The sequence below is a fragment of the Madurella fahalii genome (assembly GCF_045866475.1).
Source record: "Madurella fahalii IFM 68171 DNA, scaffold_1, whole genome shotgun sequence".
Classification (NCBI taxonomy): Eukaryota; Fungi; Ascomycota; class Sordariomycetes; order Sordariales; genus Madurella; species Madurella fahalii.
The window spans coordinates 3904444-3924419 of record NW_027263971.1 but is presented as its reverse complement, the minus strand read 5'-3'; the positions used below and the strand labels follow the sequence as shown (position 1 = coordinate 3924419).

General features: G+C 56.5%; 5 protein-coding genes across 5 annotated transcripts; 2 read left to right on the top strand and 3 right to left on the bottom strand.

Moving 5' to 3' along the window:
- Window positions 1-2546: 2546 nt before the first annotated feature.
- On the bottom strand, window positions 2547-5873 carry MFIFM68171_01224 (uncharacterized protein; the record flags this gene model as incomplete). Its single annotated transcript, XM_071056646.1, has 4 exons — window positions 2547-2919; window positions 3199-4186; window positions 4260-4429; window positions 4492-5873. 4 exons carry the CDS (start codon window positions 5871-5873, stop codon window positions 2547-2549), a joined length of 2913 nt encoding a protein of 970 aa, XP_070912747.1.
- Window positions 5874-8017: 2144 nt separating this feature from the next.
- On the bottom strand, window positions 8018-9859 carry ZRC1 (Zinc resistance conferring protein; the record flags this gene model as incomplete). Its single annotated transcript, XM_071056645.1, has 3 exons — window positions 8018-9529; window positions 9576-9659; window positions 9734-9859. The coding sequence occupies 3 exons, from the start codon at window positions 9857-9859 to the stop codon at window positions 8018-8020; spliced, it is 1722 nt and encodes a 573-aa protein (XP_070912746.1).
- A 1575-nt stretch (window positions 9860-11434) lies between these two features.
- On the top strand, window positions 11435-13134 carry MFIFM68171_01222 (F-box protein pof7; the record flags this gene model as incomplete). Its single annotated transcript, XM_071056644.1, has 2 exons — window positions 11435-11899; window positions 11962-13134. The coding sequence occupies 2 exons, from the start codon at window positions 11435-11437 to the stop codon at window positions 13132-13134; spliced, it is 1638 nt and encodes a 545-aa protein (XP_070912745.1).
- A 518-nt stretch (window positions 13135-13652) lies between these two features.
- Window positions 13653-15821, top strand: GUP1 (glycerol transporter; the record flags this gene model as incomplete). Its single annotated transcript, XM_071056643.1, has 5 exons — window positions 13653-13953; window positions 14013-14080; window positions 14145-14726; window positions 14786-15647; window positions 15715-15821. The coding sequence occupies 5 exons, from the start codon at window positions 13653-13655 to the stop codon at window positions 15819-15821; spliced, it is 1920 nt and encodes a 639-aa protein (XP_070912744.1).
- Window positions 15822-16336: 515 nt separating this feature from the next.
- Window positions 16337-17258, bottom strand: MFIFM68171_01220 (Alpha beta hydrolase fold-1 protein; the record flags this gene model as incomplete). The annotated part of the gene is made up of 2 exons (XM_071056642.1): window positions 16337-17044; window positions 17148-17258. 2 exons carry the CDS (start codon window positions 17256-17258, stop codon window positions 16337-16339), a joined length of 819 nt encoding a protein of 272 aa, XP_070912743.1.
- Window positions 17259-19976: the final 2718 nt, after the last annotated feature.

Below are 19976 nucleotides of genomic sequence, written 5' to 3'. Positions count from 1 at the left end.
TCAAAGGCGGGGGAATCTTACCGTTATTTCCTGCCCTCGGTAACGAACGTCCAGCAGGTCTGAGCCGTCTGCACCGAACCCCCACGCCCTTAGCCCGCCTGCCCTGCGGTTTGTCTCCGCTTTAAACCCTAACCCCCATTCACGGTTGTTGAGATTACTGTTTGCGGTTTACGTAAACTGGACGAGCAATACGGGTATCGATCGAGCCTCCCGAATCGACACCGACGGTGGCCCAATCGCGAGCTTAGCCGGGCCCTGCCGCCAGCCTCACCGCAACTGGCTCTCCGATAGGTTGTCCGCCGGCTCCACAAGCCGTCTTCCACTGCCCTTGCCCTTGTGCAAGGTGCGCATTCACCTGGCCTGACGCAGAAGCAATTGTCCCTGAGGAAGCGAGCAGAGCTCGAACTCCGTAAGCCCGACGTGAAAATCGAATTAAATTGGTGTATGCTCCTTTGTTATGGATCATATTGCCCAGAGACGAAGACAGACGGGAAGGGGACGTAGGAATGGACCGGCTCCAATAGCACCATGCTTGGCTGGGCCCAACACCAACAAACGAGGGGAGGGGGGGCGCAGAGAAGGGAAGGCCGTTCGCGACCTCAAAAGTTACCCTACCCGAATCCACCTCCCATTTTCCGTTGCGTACGCGGTATCGCGTCTGATGTCACGGCGCTCTCATGACAACACGCGAGAAGACCGGGGGAGCGGGGCTCGCAGTCAACTGCTTCTGTCCTCTGTCCTCTAAGACGGGAGGCTCAATCGAACCGCAGATATTGACGATCGCTGTCTGGCCGTCGTGCCTATCGAATCTGTCAATGCAACCGCTCAGCCGAAACGCGCCGTCCGTCCTGGCTCGGCATGTCTCGATTAGTCAATCCCCTTGTCTCAACCGCTGATGTGCAAAGCCAGTCCCCCGATAACCCGCCGACACGTATATCCATGGCCGTTTCTGCACGCCTTACAATGGGGCCCCGGGCTGCATGCGCAAACCGCGAACCATGGCACGCTGTGCGCCCGTCGATTCGATGGTATGCAGCGCTGCGCTTCCCCCAGGTCAGAAATTCCACCCTCGACCCGCCCTATCACGCTTCACCTTCGGCCGAGGTGCATTAGTCTCCTCGTCTCGGGCAAGAACGCTGTGGAGGAATGCTCCAGCTTCCCCCAGTGTCTCAAAGCCGTCAACCGCCCTCTTCCCCACGCCCGCTGCCCCTCCTCAGTGGTGCCTTTCCATCCCATCCTCTCATGCATTGCTACCTGTGCTACCAGACCTCGCCGGGCGGCCCAATCAGCCCGCCGTGGCTTCACGGTCTTTGTTTATTGCTTCTGTTCCCCTCTCGCTGACCACATATTATCGTGCATTTACACGAGACAGACAGCCAGGAAACGACTTGTCCGGCGCAGCCAGCTGGGGGAGAATCCACCAGCCGCCGTTACATTTGGATGCCCCCTCGCAGGCTCTCGCATACCCTCGGTGGAATTCCACCCACGGTCAAGGCCGAGGGGCGCATCGCCTATCAATGCCTTCAGGTCGAGAAACACAAGATCCCGTGGCGACAGAGACGGCAATTAACCCGTCCCTCAGGTAGGCTTATCTCGAAAGCCTCGCGCAGCAGGCCAATGGCTTCGTACTTGCCCGTGCCGGTTTCCATCTCACTATGGGGATGAGAGACGCAGGCCCCGTCCATGCGTGCCGCAATCTGCCCGGATGCCCAATGGCACCGGGCCAGGACGGAAGCCTCCCAGGTAGAGTAGCGCTTCCGCTAGTGGTGTGCGGAAACCTCCAACTACCTACGGCGCCGGTTCCGCCGTCAGCACGCCAGCGGCATGCTTTAGCATCCCGCGGATGCAGCCTTCCACGGGTTCTGGACCCGTGTTTACCGAAGGACCACTGCACAATGCAGTCCAATTCAGAGATTTGACAAGCAAAGAAACCACCAGAGTGTATATGGATATCGCTCACTTACCCATCCTTTGCGATCCCCCCTTCCCCCCCCGGCTGGCATCCGTGTCCCCGATCTACAAAGCCATCGAGGTGTTCGTGCAGAGCAGGTAGATCTTCAGTTCCCTGGTGGTCCGATAAAGGGGCGTGTTGTCCAACCCCAGTTTTGATGGCATGAGGCCACGCTCTGCAGCATGCGCGCAACCCCATACGGCTGCCAACTGAGGTACACTGGCTGCGATTGGCTTGATTCGGCAGAGCTCTGCCCTCTCAGGAGCTGTTGCAGCTGTCTGCAGCATCCCTCCGGCAGCAGCTCTCCTCTTCCCGTCTATGCCGGGCGTGCAAGAGGCCGCATAGACGTTCTGGGGCTCCCAAGAGCTGAACCGTTACGAAAGTACGCGGCTTTGGCGCTGCCATGGGTGAAGGCTCGCACCGGACCGCGACTGGCTAGAGAGGGAGAACTAGAACGTTTACCCTTCGCCAGCTTTGATGATATGGCCATACGGCTACTGCGGCTAAACGGGTGGAGAAGTAATTGCATGGCATCCATCAGACGGCCGGCGTTTCAATGACATTGTATTCTGACATGATACAGGCTACCCTCTTGTCATCCATCTTCTTTCTTTCCCAATCCGAGAGACCATCCTCTGTCTCCTGTCCTAAATCTACAGGTTACGGTTTGAAGCTTTCGCTTCAAGTCGGCCGTCTGCCCGGTGTCACGGGAGCTATTTATGAACATGCGTTCTCGCTCTTCCAGGTATGCTTTATCGTCAGCGGATATAGCAAGCAATGCCGCTGTGGACGAGCCTTTGAGGATCTTGACCCTCCAGACGGCTGTCTGGATCATGATTCCAAGCAGGAAACCGGCCGATAGGGCTACCTGAATGACCAGGAATGACAACCAAGCCCACCGAATGTGGACATAGCTCTCCGTTGCGAGAACGATGCCTGTCTCTGAAGTCGAGCTCATGGCGCGGATGCTGGGGCGGGTGAACCAGTCAGCCGTAATTTCTCTTCCAAGTTACAGTCTCAGACTTCCTTGAGATAGTAGACACGCAGTACAACGGTCTGTCGTAGGCTAGTGGCAGCTTATATCCGTTGCAAATTCAACAACGAAGGAGGGCCACGCGGAGAGGAAAAAGAGAGGAGGCGGGAACGGACATGGAGGGAAAGAGAGTAAGGAGAGAGCGAGAAAGAGAGGGAGAAAAAAAAAAAAAAAAAAAAAAAGGGGGACGAAAAAATGGAGGAAGTCCACTCACGCATTACTCAGAGCAATAGCCACATTACTGGTCAGGTTCCTCACCACGTCTTCCAGCTCTTCCTCCGGGCCAATCTCAACCCCAACTTCCCGCTGGAACATAGCCGCCCCCAGCGCCTCGCTCGTCGGCGTCTCGGCCCCGGCCGCATCCCCGAACCGATACGAATACGTCCCCGTAAACAAGGACAGCAAATACCTATTCAGTAACCGCACGTCATCCCTCCTGACGGAATACACTCCTGCCACTGGATCCACCTGCCTCGAGCGCAAACGCAAAACTCCCGCCACCTCCTCTCTTGGGCCCCCCTCACCTTCGCCCCGCCGGACGCTCGCCGCCTCCCCCTGCGCAGTGATCGTCGACGAGTGCACCACCCTGCTGGTTGACACGCCGCGGGACGTTGACACCTGGTACGTGTTGACGCAGAAGTGGAAGAGCACCTCGGCGGCGCGGAACACGCCCTGCTGCTGGGAGCCCGACGCGGGAAGTTCGCCGGTCTGGTTGGTGTAGATGAGAAAAAAGTTGGCAACGGCGCTCGAGACGCGGCCGTCCTGGTCAGAGAATGCTAGGCTGGTGCGGGACGGGAGGAAGCTTTCCTCCTCCTGCTGCTGCTGCTGCTGCTGCTGCTGTTGTTGTTGTTGTTGGCTGCCCAGGCCGGCGTTGTTATTGTTGCCGCGTGGCCACGAGATGTTGAGGTTGTACGTTGACGTGCTGCCAAGGAGATACAGCCCGTTTGGGAGGCTCGCGTTGAAGAGGGGTTCATTGGTGGAGCTGATACCACCCGGGGGCACCAGCCTCGCTGGTCTGGTCTGGTTCATGATGGTGAGCCGGTCGGATATGTCGGCCACAGCGACGCAGACGGCTAGGGAGCTAAAGTTGGGCCATTGGCAGTCGCCCGAGCTGCAGATGGGTTGCAGGTGCGGGACTTCTCGGGAGACCGGGTGATAGATGCCCGACTGGATGGCTTGTTTTTCGCGCGTGTCGAGGATCGCTGGTGGGTACCCAGAAGCCGGTTCAGTAGCCATCCCGCCATTGGAAGAGATAACACACGGGATTATGCTTACCGTTGCGGAGGGCGTACGGCTCCGGGTGGGCGTAGGACTCGCTCCTGGCGACAGTGGCCGTGCCGCTCCCGGCTTCGAAGCTTCGGGTGGGATAGGTTATCGCGCCTTGGGTAAGGGGCGAGAGCAGAAAGGCCGTCAGCAGTGCCGTGGCCGCAGACATGCCGAGTGCCCTATCAAGATCTGGTCAGCGATCGATCCCCGGTTTGTCTGCCATGGGTGAGTCTATCCCCACCTCCCCTTTCTCTTGTAGAGCAACATGGCACTGCCAACGGGCCCACGCTTTGCGTCTTCGAACGTCTGGAAATCTGCCAGGGGCCTCTCGCCTCGAGCGAATGAGTTCCACTTCAGTTGCGAGAGGCCCTCCGTGAGGGGAACTATCAGAACAACCTGGCATATCGCAGTCAGGAAAGCAACCACCGTGTTGAGTGACACCGTCAGCGGCCAATCAGAGAGCCCACGGCCATCGTACAACTTCAGCACCGCAATGATGGCCGCAAACAAGCCAAGACTGAGAAGACAGCAGGATATCTCGGGCAGCCAGTGTGCGCAATACCGCCAAGAGGCACCCAACCCCCCTCCTCTCCTCTCGCCATCACCCGTACCCGCGTCTGACGCCATCTTTTTCCTCCGCCGCTTTCGCTGCCGGTCCCACGACCGTCTCGCTCTCGGCCGGTTCATTCCCTCGGGTATAGCGGGAAAGGTATCCGCCCGCAGCACGCCCCCGTCAATCTGCGATTCGTCTTTCGGTTCCGACTGGGGCGCCGGCCGGAAATAATCCAAGTCTTCATAGTGCATAAACGGTCCATTGCCGATGCCGTTGTCGTTGCCCCGCACAGCTCGGGCCTGAGGGGTGGTGTGGTGGCTCTGCCACGGCACCGAGGTAACCGCTGGGGTGATTTCGATCCCGGGCGGAGTGACGACCGGAACCGGAACAGGAGTAGAACCGGCTACTGGACCTGGTGCCGGGCCATATGACATCGTGTTGGGCCTCCGGCCCGATATCGCCTCTCGCGCCCGCGCGTTCTCAAGCTCCTGCAGCTCCCGGCTCCCGCGCCAGTGCGCAGGCTCGGGCAAGGGGATGTCGCTTGGGTCCGGGAGGACTTCCCACAGCCCGGGCGCTTGCGGAGGCGCCACTGGGATGTCGTTGTTCATTCCGTGCCATTGCCCCGCCGCCGTCGTCGTCTGGTCCTGTGCTCCTGCGCCTGCGAATCCTACCCCCCGCCAACTACCCTGCCCAGCCGGTGCGACATCCTGGTTGAGAGGCGACGAGGGGGATAATCCCGTTGCTCCTACATACCCGTCGCCGTCGCCTTCATGGATCGAGCTCGCGGGCGAGACAGAAAACTTGCCCCCGCTGCTTACGGTTCCTACGCGCTGGGGAATTAACGTCGACTGCTGTGGCTGTGGTTGGCGAATAGCCGGCTGGACGTGGTAGGCCAGGTCTGGAGGCGAGACCTCGCTGCCGGTCGTGGCGGCTACCGGTTTTCTCTGCGGAGGGGTCATGCCTAGTCGCGGCACGAAAGGTACCGGCACGCGGAAGCCGTTGTCGGTATCCTCGTAGTCATCGTCTTCGCGGTAGGGGTAGTAGGAGCGGTCATTGGGGCCGGGGGGCATGGCGAGCTATGCTAGACATTCCCATCCCAATTCCCATTGACAGATGAGCCCGAGCCGGTTCTCCCGTGTGTCTTTTTTCTTTTTTCTTTTTCTTTTCCTTTTTCTTTTCCTTTTTCTTTGAGTTCCTTCCGGGAAGGGAAGTAAAGGCAAGAAAAAAAAAGGTGAGTTGCAATCCTTAGCTACACATTTGCCGGCGGCTGGCCAGCCCGTCCTTCCAAAGGCGGGATTAGGTAGGATTCAGTGAAGATAACAGGCCAGTGGGAGAGCAGATATGGGAATGGGAATGAGGGCTTGGGACGGGAATGTTGGAGTAGACAGTGGATTGAGAAAGGCGAGCTACAAGAGGAAACTACTGTCTTGGTAAGCAGTGTAAGCTGTCGCAAAACTCCTCGATGCTCGAACCTTGAACCCTGGCAACAATTTTCGGGAATCAGAGCGAACCAAAGCCAGAGGGGACTTGGTTTTCTTAGTCGAGGGCCTTGTTGTTTGCTGCTGCCGAGACCCGGTTGAAGATTCCCTCTTCCCCTTGCCCCCCCTTCCCCCTTCCCCCCCACCCCCCTGGACCTGCCGTTACGGGGGTTCATGTACTGTACCACTCTGCTAAATTACCTCGATGAATTCTGCCGGATGAAGTCGCTGTCGCCCAGACAGACAAACACACATGCATGCCATACAGATCCGAAAAGGAACACGATTATGGTTGGCTGCGGATGGCAGTCATACCCAACCGAGAGCGAGGGGGTGGTTCAATTTCGGCCCGGGCATATGCATGTCCCACACACTCTTCTGGCCCGGGAAAAGCAATGGGTGGCGCTCGAGACCAAATAGCGACCCTGCGAATCCTGCTGCCTGAGGTGCGAAAGTATTGCAAACGACGGATGAAACGTTGGCGCGGTGTAAGGGCGGGGTAGATCTTGGAGGCACATCATGACGATTCTGCAGTTTGTCCAACGCTTTAGATAAAGGGATCGTGTGTGTCGTCGTACGGAAAGATGGCACAAAGCCCGATGAAGCACGCGCGAATCCCTCAATTGGGGCGGCGCAGTTCGAGACAGCTGGAGCTTGAAGCGTTCAATTGGGGCGAGGGTCTAACCACCAAGCGCAGGGGACGGGACACACTGCATGGCCGTCAGACGAGGGGAAAGCCTCGGCCGAAAACCGGGCGATCCCGTCCCTTGTCAGCCGGGTTAGCGACAGCTTCCTGCCTGTCTAGGAAGTCTCGCCCAGATGCTGACAGCTGACTCTTTTTGAGGCTTTACTCCGTACTGCCGTCAGAATATTCGATTTGCACCATGGGTGCTATATATGGCACTGGAGGGGGTCTTTAAGTCGGCTATTTTAGTGCGCCAGTGCGATCGGCGGACCTTAGTACCGTAAGAATCGGGGAATATCTCGCCGTTTCTCGGTGGAAAGCCGAACGGCACCGGGTGGCTTGCGTTCGCCGGCGCCGGGGGGTCGGAGCGCCACCGCCGGAGAAGCAGACCATTCGGAAGGATTACCAACAATGTGCTTACAATTTTCAGTTCTGAGGAATTAGAAGGGAAAGTGATAAGCTGCTCAATTCATAACGGGCCTACCCATCACTTGCGGATGGAGAAAACACGGCCTCACTAAAACGCGGTCACTGCCTAACGCGCAGCTGCAAACCCAGCTCCGTATTAAGTCCTAGGTCATTCCGACAATCCGTGTAGAGATAACTATCTCTATCATGCAAGTACCATGCGATTCTTCCGTCGTCCCTCAAATCAGCATGCCGCCCTCCCATTTCTTGAATTGGAATGACCCAAGCACAACAACCAACGGCAGACGCTGCCTTTGAATGCACGGTGTCCAGTGAGGAAAAAAAAAACACCACAAACGAGAACGCTCAACCAGAGACTGGACCCCTTCGACGGATCCAAAACCACGATCCATAGCCGGGCGGTGTGGTATCGAATAATCCAGCGCGTCCGTGATAATAATCCAGCGCATGACCCTTTTCAACCTCTGACGCATACCTGACGCCTATTTTATGGTTCCGATGAATCAAGACGCGCACGCGGCCGAGAAATTGACAATGCAATGCTGACAACAAACAAAAATGACGCAAAATTTGTACAACGAAAAGTCCAAGTCATTCAGTCGACCACTGGCTCTTCCAACTCCTAGTGGGAGTGGTCCCCATGGCCGTGTCCATGTTCTTCCGCAGAGTGACTACTCTCGGGCCGTGACACGGGCGGAGAGCAGCACCCCTGGCCGACACAATCGTCGACACAGTCCAGAAGACATTGACTTCCCTCGTTGTTTCCGCACCCCGCAGCCGCAGCTGCCTCGGGCCCGTCCGAACTCCCCCGGCGCTCTCCGTGGTCGTGCGCGCTGTCTAGGCAGAACTCGGGTTGGATGGTGGCGCTGTGGATACCGTACGCATGGAGACACTTGCGAGCCATCTTGGAGAGCTCCATGTACTTCTCGCCGTTGGCTTCCGAAATGGGAAAAGCAACTTGAATATGCATAGACGCAACCACCTTGGTGTCCGAAAGCTGCCAGATGTGCACGTGGTGGCAGCTGATAACCCCCGGCAGGGCCTGGATGTCCTCCCTAACATCACTGAGGTCGATGTGTTCGGGCGTTGCCTGCAGAAGGATCTTGGATGCGGCGAGGGTGAGGGGGACCGCCGAGCGGAGAATAATGACGGTGATGAAGAGAGATACTGCCGGATCGGCGTAGTAGCGTCCCTCCCAGTCGGTGAGCCAGATGATGAGCGCTGTAACGATGACTCCCACGTTGCCCAACGCGTCCCCGAGAACATGCAGAATCATGGCGTTCATTCCCATGTCACCGTGGCTGTGTCCCTGGCCTTTACCGGACTTCTTTGGCTTGTTGTGGTTGTGTAGGTGGTGTATGCCCGAGCCGCGTCGGGGCCGTTTCGAGGCCGAATGCGACTCGTGTGTTCCGCTGCCAGCCTGTACAGTACCAGTCTTCTTAAGCAGAGGAGTGCTTTCGCGAAGGTCCGGCTCGTCAAGGACCGCCGTATCGTCTTCGGGGTTGCTATCGCTACTGGACTCGTCATCAGGTTGGGGTCGGCTGGCGGCGATGATCTCCTGCCGGAAGCTAGCAGGATGAATGCTGATATCCTCAATGTTAGTAAGGCGGCCATGCCTAACGGCTCCTGGCGTGCGACGCTCCCTCCGGCCAGTACCACGACTTCCGCCCCACTCGGCAGCCTCGGGCCCTTCGTCCCCGAACCGGATATGTCTTGTCGGTGAGCCGATCGCCGCCGTGTTGTATCTCGCCACGGCGGCCTCGGGCAACAAGTCAGCCACGCGCCCACCCTCGTCGGCCGCGATATCTTGCCCTCCCAAGGGTCCAGCACGACCTTCTTCAGCAGCCCGGTCGAGACCGTGGGTATGCGAGTGCCCGTCGTCGTGACTGTGCCCCTCCTCGCCGTGCTCGTGCTCTCCAGGGCCGTGGGAGTGTCCATGTCCGCCAAGGACACCAAAACCAACCAAATTCGAGGCCAGTCCCAGGCAGCCGACAGCCAGAATAAGCTCGGGGTTGCCAATCTCGGGTGGATCGATAAATCGGGTAAGCGCTTCGAGGACGATTGAGACGCAGAGCGCAATCAGGAACACGGCGTTGAAGAAGGCACCGAGGATCTCGGCGCGGAGCCACTGAGACTACAGTCAGCGAATTCGTAGTCACAGCTTCCAGAGAAAAACTCACCCCGTAGGAGAACTTGTCGGTGGTTGCTTTCCTCGCCACCGAGACGGCCCACAATCCAACAAATAACGAGATGATGTCGTTAAGCTAAGACGTGGAGAGGAAGGGCATCAGCACCAGACTCTGTTCTCTACGCTCTGCGCTCCGTTGAAAAATCTCACCATGTGGAAGGCATCAGCCATAAGCGCCAGCGAGTGGACTGCAAAGCCGGTACCAAGCTCGAGCAGGAAGAATACGGTGTCGATGACAAGCATCACCTTGATGCGTGTCGATTTGGACCACCCCATCCTGCCTGCGTCTTTTGGCGAACCTCAACCTGCAAAGCGAAGGGAGCCGGGATGGCAATTGTATTGTCGGATGTACACGGCCGACGTCAGATTATTACATGGAACGAAGAAAATATTGTATGGTTGGTTTGCGGCGCAGTTTGCGGGTTGGCAGTGTGTTAAATGCTGGGGCTCGCGGAACAAACTTCTGGAACCTGGAATCGCCCCCGGCCCCCGGCAAAGATTGAGGTGCAGTGGCGCTGCGAACGGCCCGTTGCTCGTGCACTAGCGCACGCAGCTGATCCGCTGAAAGCCGACAGGGAACTTCGTACTGCACAGTTTACTGGACTTGGCCCCCTGTCTCGTCCACCAAGAACAAGGGCAATGCAGATGTGAGCCAACACTCAGACAGCCACTCGTGGATGCTTATGAAACTTTTCTGGTAGAAGGAGGCAGACGGCGGAAAGTCAGTCCAGGTATGTGCTGCAGAGAGGCAAGTGATGCTGCAGATGCTGCACAACCCGCATCGTCAGTGGCGCCGGACCCTGCTGTGGTGACATCAACCGAGAAATCAATTCAGCGGCCCTGGCTGGCCCCGCTTCTTAAGTAAGCCCCGCCATTCAGCTGCAGGAGGGTTTTTTTTAAAAAAAAAAAAATTTAGCAGTTACCTACTAAGTTACAATCGATAAACCAACCAAGATAAAATAAGACGAGACCAGAACGGGTGAGACACGAGATACAAAGTGAGCCAGTGAAAGGGAATGCAAAATAGGAAGCTGCCGTCTCAAATCTCGGCATGGCATGTTTAGACAGCTTGACCGAACATCGGGGCCGGGGATACGTCCATTCTCTGCAGCTTCTCTCTTGGCCGGAGCCGTCATTGGAGACTTCCAACCCCAACTTCTCCGACAATGGACCGGGTGCACCATCAAGTTTACGTCGGCTAGAATTCGCGGACCGATATAACCCTTCTAGTTCAAGCATGTTACATTTGTGCATATGCTACAAGCTGAGAGCGGGCCGCCAGGCACTAATGCACGCCTTACTTATGGCCGGGGATGGCACGACGATCATGTTTCCCTGGCGAGTCCCCAGGAGTGAGCTTCGGCATAGCCCGTTCTGGCGAATAAAGTAGTCTCAAGTGTAAGGTTAGATTGGATCATTCTAGACAGGTCATAGTCAAACGAAGAAGACATGAAAAGCAAAAAGAAGAAGAGAAGAAGACGGGTAAAAAAAAAATAAAATAAAAAAAATAAGATGAGTTGGGAATTCGCTGGAGGTCAGGGGAAGGTCACCGAGTTGAGTTGACAGGATCCCGAGTTCCTACACTCTTCTCTACAGCTTGTTGTCTTGTGGAAACGATTCTGTTGCCCAGGGATGCCCCACACCTACACGTCAGAACTAATCGCTTATCGGATAAGTTTATCGCAATCCCTGTCGCCGGATGACACACTGCAGCCCGGGGGGAGGGAAACGGTGAGATGCAATCATTATAAGGGTCAATTCAGCTTTGAACGCTCCTGTCCTCTTATTCGGACTCTGGTCTTGTTTCGTAGCGTGCTTGATGCGGCTATTACACTACTCAGACCGCCCAAGATGAACGACGAACAGTCGAACCCTGAACTCGATTCCTTCCGAGAACGGTGGAGGGCCGAAGTCCGGGCAAGACATCCGGCTCCAGACTCTTCCCGGCAACAACAACAACAACAACAACAACAGCAGCAGCAGCAGCAGCAGCAACAGCAGAGCGCAGCGGCCGGTCCGTCCACAGCATCTGCCAGGGTCACGCGCCCCACGGAACCTCGGGGGAAACCACCACCAGCAACCAAAACACCCGCAGCAAGGGATTATGATGACGAAGACTATCTGCCCGTTCAGTCTCAGTCATTCGACGGGCCAGCGCCTGCCGGGTTAACAGCGCTTTCTCAAACCGGAGGGCAGCCAAGCATACCGGAGAAGGCGGAACCCGTCTCGGCCCTTGAGCACTATGAAAGGGCGGTGGAAAATGAGGCGGCGGGCAAACTCGGAGACAGTCTGAAGCTGTACCGCAAGGCATTCAGGGTGTGTTATACACATCTCCATATTCAGACAAACAAGGAACCTGATTGCTGATACAAGCTTAGATGAACGACCGAGTGGACCAAGAGTACAAGAATAAGCACTTCCCCAAGCCGCCTCCAAAGCCTGCAGTAGCAGCCTCATCAGCCGGGTCTCTGGACAGAATTGCGTCTACACCGAAGCCGGAACAACCACAGTCGATCAAGGACCTCATCGCCAGCTTCTCGGGACTCAGGATTGAGCCTGCGCCGCCCGAGGTTGAGGGCATGCCGCAGCCCCCTTGCCCCATCGCGTCTCTCCCGTACGAGATTCTGGTGCACATCCTCAGGGACGTGGCCATCCTCGACATCGGCGACTTTGTCCGCCTCAGCCGCGTCTGCAAGCTCTTGGCCTACATCGTTGCGACTGAAGATCGCATCTGGCGGCGCGTCTGCCTCGGTACCGAATTCGGTTTTGGCGGGATGCACTACTACTGGCAACGCCAAATCACCTGGGGGCCCCTCACCGAAGAGGACCTCATCCGCGAAGCCGAGGAAACCGCTGCAGCAGTAGAGTCGACAGAAGCGCTCGCGGACGACTCCGCTATACCACCACCTGAATTATCCCTCTCTGCCCGCGCGCAGCGCCACGCCCAAGAAAGCACCGCCAATACGCTGGCCTTCTACCGTTCCCTCTACTCTTCCTCGTGGCAGCGCATGTTCCGCTTCCGCCCACGCATCCGCTTCAACGGCTGCTACATCTGCACCGTCAACTACATACGCTCCGGCCTGGCAAACACCAACACCATCACGTGGAACACGCCGGTGCACATCGTCACCTACTACCGCTACCTGCGCTTCTTTCGCGACGGGACGGCCATTAGCCTACAGACCACGGCCGAGCCCGCCGATGTGGTACACCATCTGACGAGGGAGGTCGCGGCGTCGGGCGCCAACGTAGCGGGCCAGTCGGTGCTGAAGGGCAGGTGGAGGCTGGGTAGGGAGGCGGACAACCCGGGTGCTTCGGCCAGCGAGGTCGAGGGCGACGTCGTGGTTGAGACGGAAGGGGTGGCAAAGTATATCTATCGGCTGGATTTGGCCCTGCGGAGCGCGGGCAAGGGCGCGAGGAATAATAAACTGGCCTGGAAGGGCTTTTATAGCTACAATACCTTGACTGGGGACTGGGCCGAGTTTACGCTGCGAGATAATACCCCCTTCTTCTTTAGTCGGGTGAGGAGTTTCGGGGTTAGGGGGCAGTGACGGGCGGAGGGGGGGTGAGATGGTCTCTTGCGGCAGCATGAGCACCTGAATTAGCATTCGCATCTATGGCTAGATAAGTTCGGGGAGGTATGTCTGCTCGCCAGCGGAATAACGAGGGGGCTTTATATGTCATTGATGATTCAGGCATTATAGATTTGCCGCTTAGTGCAATAGCAGAGTAGTTGGGTATACAGGATATCGAGGAGCCTCTTAGTAGAAAGGGGTTAAAGGGTCTTGGCGCCACACTTGACAGCTGTCGCCACTTGATCAGTTGTGCCTCGGTCGCGCCCAGATGGACCCTGAACTGCGAGGCTGCAGCCACCCACAGGTGATGACGATCACGAGCAGGCGAGTACGGCGCTATCCGACTGTGTGTAACGAAATTGCCAATTGGCCTTGAACGACAGCCCACATTGCCACCCATTCTTCTTCCGGAAGACGACAACTACGAGCCGATCCCCCGCCGAAAATGTTATGAACAAGCACCGAACCGACACAAACACAAACCAGTCATTGCAATGGCGCGCGGCAGCGGCCGCAGCCCGCTTTCCTTTCTCGCAAGCATCTACGACCTCGACACGCTCGACACGCGCTTCACCACTCCATCGTCGGTTCCATACAAGGCGGCGGTAGCGGATGCGCGGGGCGGCGCTGATAAGAGGGGGGACAGCAGCAGCAGCAGTAGCAGCAGCAACAGCAGGACGCCCGATAAACGGGCCGAGCCGTCAAAATGGGGCACGCTCGAGTTTTATGTGTATTACCTGGTGTTTTTGACCGCGGTGCCGTCCATGTTTTGGATTGCGTACGATGTGTCGAGACGTAGGTTCCCCCTCACAGGCGGGGTGGAATCGTGGAAGGATTGCTGATCGTATGGGCAGCATCGGACCCGAGATATCCCAAGTTTGAGAAGCACCTTTCTGAAGGGTGGATTCCAGGGCGGAAGATTGTAAGACCATGACCTGGCGATGTGGCGTTGCAGGGCAATGTGCTGACGGGATCATGGTCTGCAGGATGTCTCGGATGCGCAGTACCACACCTTCCGCACCAACCTGCCCTACATGGCGCTTCTCCTCGTCTTGCACCCACTCTGCCGCAGGGTGTGGAACGCCGTGTACCCTGTTCCGCAGGAACTGAAGGCTGCGAAGGCGGCTTCCCCTGAGGCGGCCGAGGCAAGGCTGCAGCAGCGCACGTCGTTTGACTACGCCTTTGCGCTGTTGTACCTCGTCGTTTTGCATGGTTTCTCGGCAGTCAAGATCCTCTTGATCCTGGCTCTCAACTATAAGCTTGCGACGGGGCTGCTGAGGAAGTACATCCCGGCTGCGACGTGGGTGTTCAACATCTGCATCCTGTTTGCCAACGAACTCTGTGAGGGATACAAGTTCCGCGACGTCGCGCTGCTCGTGTCCGGCGCACCGGCCAAGGACCTGGTAACGGACCCATCAGTGCTGGTCAAGCTGGGCGAGTGGCTCGATAGCTACGGCGGGCTCATGTCACGCTGGGAGATCCTCTTCAACATCACCGTCCTCCGCCTCATCAGCTTCAATCTCGACTACTACTGGAGCCTGGACAGGCGAAGCTCCAGCCCCATCGAGGTAAGGCTCCACCCGGATGAACCATACCACCCACCTCGTTTTCCACTGACCCTCCCAAGAAGAAGCAACTCGACCCCTCCAACCTCTCAGAGCGTGACCGCATCTCCATCCCCGCCGCCCCCTCCGACTTCTCATTCCGCACCTACGTCGGCTACGCCATCTACGCGCCGCTCTACCTCACCGGCCCCATCATCACCTTCAACGACTACATCTCGCAACAGCGCTACCAGCCCGCCACCATCTCGTCCTCGCGCACCCTCCGGTACGCTGTCCGCTTCGCGCTGGTCCTCCTCGCCATGGAGCTCGTCCTGCACTACGACTACGTCGGCGCCATCTCCAAGTCGTCGCCGGAGTGGTCGTCGTACTCGCCGGCGCAGATCTCGCTCCTCTCCTTCTTCAACCTCCACATCATCTGGCTTAAGCTCCTCCTGCCCTGGCGCTTCTTCCGCCTGTGGTCGCTCACCGACGGCGTCGACCCGCCGGAGAACATGCTCCGCTGCGTCAGCAACAACTACTCGACCCTGTCCTTCTGGCGCGGCTGGCACCGCAGCTACTACCGCTGGCTGCTGCGCTACATCTACATCCCCCTCGGCGGGTCCAGCTTTCGCACCGCGCGGGACGCCGCGCGCACCGTCGTCACCTACCTCGTCGTCTTCACCTTTGTGGCGCTGTGGCACGACATCAAGCTGAACTTGCTGATTTGGGGGTGGTTGGTGGTGGTGTTCTTCTTGCCCGAGATTGCGGCCGGGTATATCTTCCCCAGGAGAAAATGGGAGGGGAGGCCTACGGCGTATAGGATGCTGTGCTGTGTTGGGGGCGTGGGGAATGTGCTGATGATGATCTCGGCGAATCTGGTTGGTTTCGCGGTCGGGTTGGATGGGCTGGAGAGTATTGTGCGCGGCATCTTTAGGGATTATTCTGGTATGTTCGCGTTCAACTCACTTTTTTGTCGCCTTGAGAGTGTGTTACTGACGTCAACGCTACCTAGGACTCGTGTTCCTCGTCACGGCGTGCTCGGCTTTGTTTGTGGGTATTCAGGTCATGTTTGAGATTCGGCAGACAGAGCTGAGGAGGGGAGTTAACCTGAAGTGCTAAATGAGTTTCACATCTGTACTATACATAGAAGTTTGGGAATACGTAACGTTGCCGTGTAGAGGTATAATCCATTGTAGGGCTATAGACTCTTAAGTCTGATCCGGCCCACCGGGTCTTGTGATTACGTAGACGCACAACTTGATCCCGGTTACTCCGGCTGTTACCTATGACAAGAGTAGGAGCCGTCGGTTACACAACTCCTATTACCCGGCGCGATTTTGTCGCTAGAACTACAACCTATCGCTTCCGTCAGCAAGGGATATACTGTTATTATGTAGAGTTTCGTTGGATATTAAAAGATTTGTGGTTGGTTTTGGAACAGATAACAGCCGGGCGAATCTGCGTACGAGATGGGGTTCGCCGACACCATTGAAAAGGGTATTATTATCCGTACACTCAACCCGAGAACCTCCTATACATTGCGTTGCCAAAGAGCACCCCCACCCAAAGCGCCAAATCAAAGAGTAACAACGAGACAGAGTCACAAGAGAACAGGAACCCTAAGCCGCAATCGTCTAGTGCGGCTTCGACATCTCCAAGTCCTTTGCCGCAGCGGAGTGGTCGGCTGGCTCCGCAAACTTGCCGTTCTTGCCGAGCCTCGTCTCGGTGATGTACTTGCGAAGCCAAATGACACCCCAAGCAACGCCAAAGAGGAGCAGGCATCCGGCGGCAATCCCAAAAACGTAGGCCGCCACAAGCGCGCCTTGCCTTTTGGGGTCAAGGAAGCTGTAGGTGTAGAAGCCCTTGTCTGCCTCGGTCGTGTACGCCAATGCCAGGTACAGCGCCAGCACCACGATGAGCCACAGCATGTGAATGGCCGGCGGCGGGTCGGTGCGAGGTACGATGAGCTCAAACAAGGCGAGGCCGCTGTTCATCGCGTGCTGCGACACATTGCTCCAGCCCTCATACACCTCGGCGTACCAGCTGCCCGAGAAGAGTATCGCCCAGTAGACAATGGTGACGATGAAGGGGTAGACGATGATAGTGGAGTAGAAAGCCGAGTGCAGCGCCTGGAGGGGCCGAGGGAAGCGGTCGAGAAGCGGGACGCCCGACCTAGCGTAGGTGAAGGTGTGGATTGCTGCGGCGAGGAAGTAGAAGCCAAGACCCCAGTAGCTGAGCGAGGTGAAATAGCTGAACTGATTCTGAGAGGCGGTGCAGCCGCTCTCAGCGTTGGCGCATTGCCATGCTAAGACGAAGACAAGTGTCGTAAAGACGTAGAGAGACTGCGTGGAGAGGGCAGTAACGCGAATTAGCAATTTGTCTGTTTTAGGCGGTGACTGCACGGTGGGATGAAGGACACGGGCGCCACCAAGAGATGTGACGTACAATCAGGGCTCGACAGAAGAAGAGCCACCACGGCGAGAGAAGCCACGACGTTTCAAACCGATGGGTTGGATCCCACGGATCGGTCCCAAACCTGAACGCACTCCAGGACATGTCTGCAGATCACAGGTTTGCCGATCAAAGGTGAGCGCGGGAAGGAGACAGGAAGTGCAAAGGGAAGAAGTCCGCAGTGAGCAACAGCGCGGAGGGAAGATGGGGCTGACTTTTTGCTGGAGTTGGTGCCTGGGCGAAGCTGTCCGGTGTTTCTTCAGTGTCTTGGCAACTCCGAAAGGAACGTGGCTGACCTGCTCACTGCCTCGTCATGAGTGTCGCGCTAGCTTCTAATAGCATGACAAACAACGTGAAAGTCAACCGATCTAGTTTGAGGCTCTGCAATCCTTTATCCTTTGTCCGGGACCGACAGACCGGAACGATGTAACCCGACCTGGTCATTGGTTCATGTTGGTTGTTGTACAGTAGTACGGGAGCCGAGGTCTGCTGATCAGTGGGTGTCGATGATGACAGTCACTGTTGGCCTAGCAGAATTCGGCGCCCCAAGAGGCGCTCAGACGGCTGTGAAATTTCCCTCTTGACGATAACAATCAATTGAGGCACAGTAGTCTCTTGTGGTCGAGTCCCGCAATAGCAACCAATCGTTCATCCCGGATCCGCGTCGCAACCTTCAGCGCGCGTGAGAGTAAGATTAAAACCCCGACAGTTGGGCATATATGGTGTTGTGATATTCATTTCTTCCTCTTCGTTGTCCCCTTCTTCTTTCTTTTGGTCCTTGTCGTTTCTGTTTCTTTTCATCATTGTTTTTGGTCCCTATCTCTTTTTACCTTGTGTTCTCTTCGTTTCATTACTCTTCATAGAGATTGAAGGTTAGGTGTTACATAGAGAAAACGTAAACTGCGGCACGTCAAGACGCTTTCCACAATCCGAAAACACGCTGTCACTGTCTAACATCCTTATGCAAGGAGCCCCCGAAAGGCCTGCAGTATTGTGCACTTCTGGGGGACTTTCTCAGACTGACCGCACAGTGCTGAATCACAGTTGCCATGTACAGAATGACGACATCGCAGCGTCCAATCTTGGGTGAAAAAACTGCAAGTCTTCAAACCGCTCACCTCCCTGAGGTTTCCAAAGATAGGAAAAGTAACATCAATGTCTGAGACGGGGCGCTTCTTTCCTGCTGCGCTCGATAGATATGTACGCCGGGCTACAATTTTGTAGAACCATTGCCCGCAGTATTGAAAGTTAAGGTTAATGCTAACCCCAGACACCGACCAACTCGTTTAAAGTTATTTTACCCCAAACATACACGATCTTTCTATCTTCCTCGCAGACTACTATCCACGGCTCCAGTACTAATCCTTGTGCCTCTACGATAACAGTTACAGATTAGATGAATGAATGCTGAATATGAGGCAAGATACTATTTCTACAAGTGAGGAATGTAATCCACAAGCCTGCTGTTCTAGTGAGCTAAAATAAAGCTCTCTAGATAGGTACGAGTCGACTCCAATACCATACTTGCCGCCCCACGGAGGGATTCTGATGGATAACAAGGTAACAATCAAGTCAAATTCCATCCATCACATCGTGCATTTATCTCCTCTTCAGCCACGATGCACTCGTTTTTGAGGCTATACACAAACATTATCACAAGGGGTCTAGTAGATTTAGTGGAGTTCCACCAGGACGTGCAAGCATGCGGTAGCCGCACTGTAGGACTGAATTGCACCGTGCTTCTCGGCCCTAGGAACCCTTCTAGGCCTGGAGCGCGCCAGGGACCTGCATGCCGAGGGCAACAAACAAGCGCCATCTCTCCACATCCACCACCTTCGCGTGCAACCCCCCCGTTGCCAATTGCAATTCAAATTTGCGCACACCCGACAGCGGCCCATGCATGCCGTGGTATGGATGGGGCCGGTATATTGCAATGTCCAACTCGCATAACAGAATGTTCGGCTGGCTGACCGCCAGATGGATACTCCAGGGCCATCTACCGGGACGTTCAAATTCATCCAATTTATGCGGGCAAACATTTCCAGGTTTTGTGGCTGCCGTCGGAGAGGGGCAGGCACAGCGGCGCCAAGGTTGGCGGGATGGACAGAAAGATTGGACGACGAGTTCCAGGCCCGCAACCCATGCATTCATTAACGATTCCTACCCGGGAAACGAACACAACCAGCCCCTTGTTCGTGTCCCCCCCCGATGACCCCAGCAATTGGTGGCCCCTAGCGAATGGGGGGATCGCAGGGGGGTTGCGCTGCTGTCGTGGGTGTGTCTGCAGGGCACCTCCTGGTTTTCCAGGAACCATTTCCCGAATGTGCGTTCGACAGTTCAATAGGCCGGGTGGAGCGCATCTTTGATTTTGCTTCTCCTCCGCCTGGGGTCCATACAAACAATAACAGCAGGTTGATGTCTGTTTCTCGCGGCTTCCCCAACTCCAGTCCGCGGCGACAAGTGATTCGCGACGACACGCCTTCAACCTGGCTCTATTGCCTTGCCTTCTGCGTCCCGAAAACGACTGGGTCGGCTAACCACTATGTGTCATTCCCGGCAACGCCCGTGACAGGAGCTCGTATTGCCGCTTGAGGTGTTTGCCTTTCACAAACGCTTCCCTCTTCACCCGGCTATCGACCATTGTTGGCTGCTGCTCTCTCGATCGAATACCCACACAATCGCTGCGGCCTCCCGCGACGCTGGGCCCACCGCGAACAACAGCTCCTCTGTACCACAAGGGTTCCTGCTGATCGCCGCGGTGATCCGCGGGTTAATGATTACCCACCAGGACCCTTTGATGTTCTCTTGAAGAATCTTTGCACC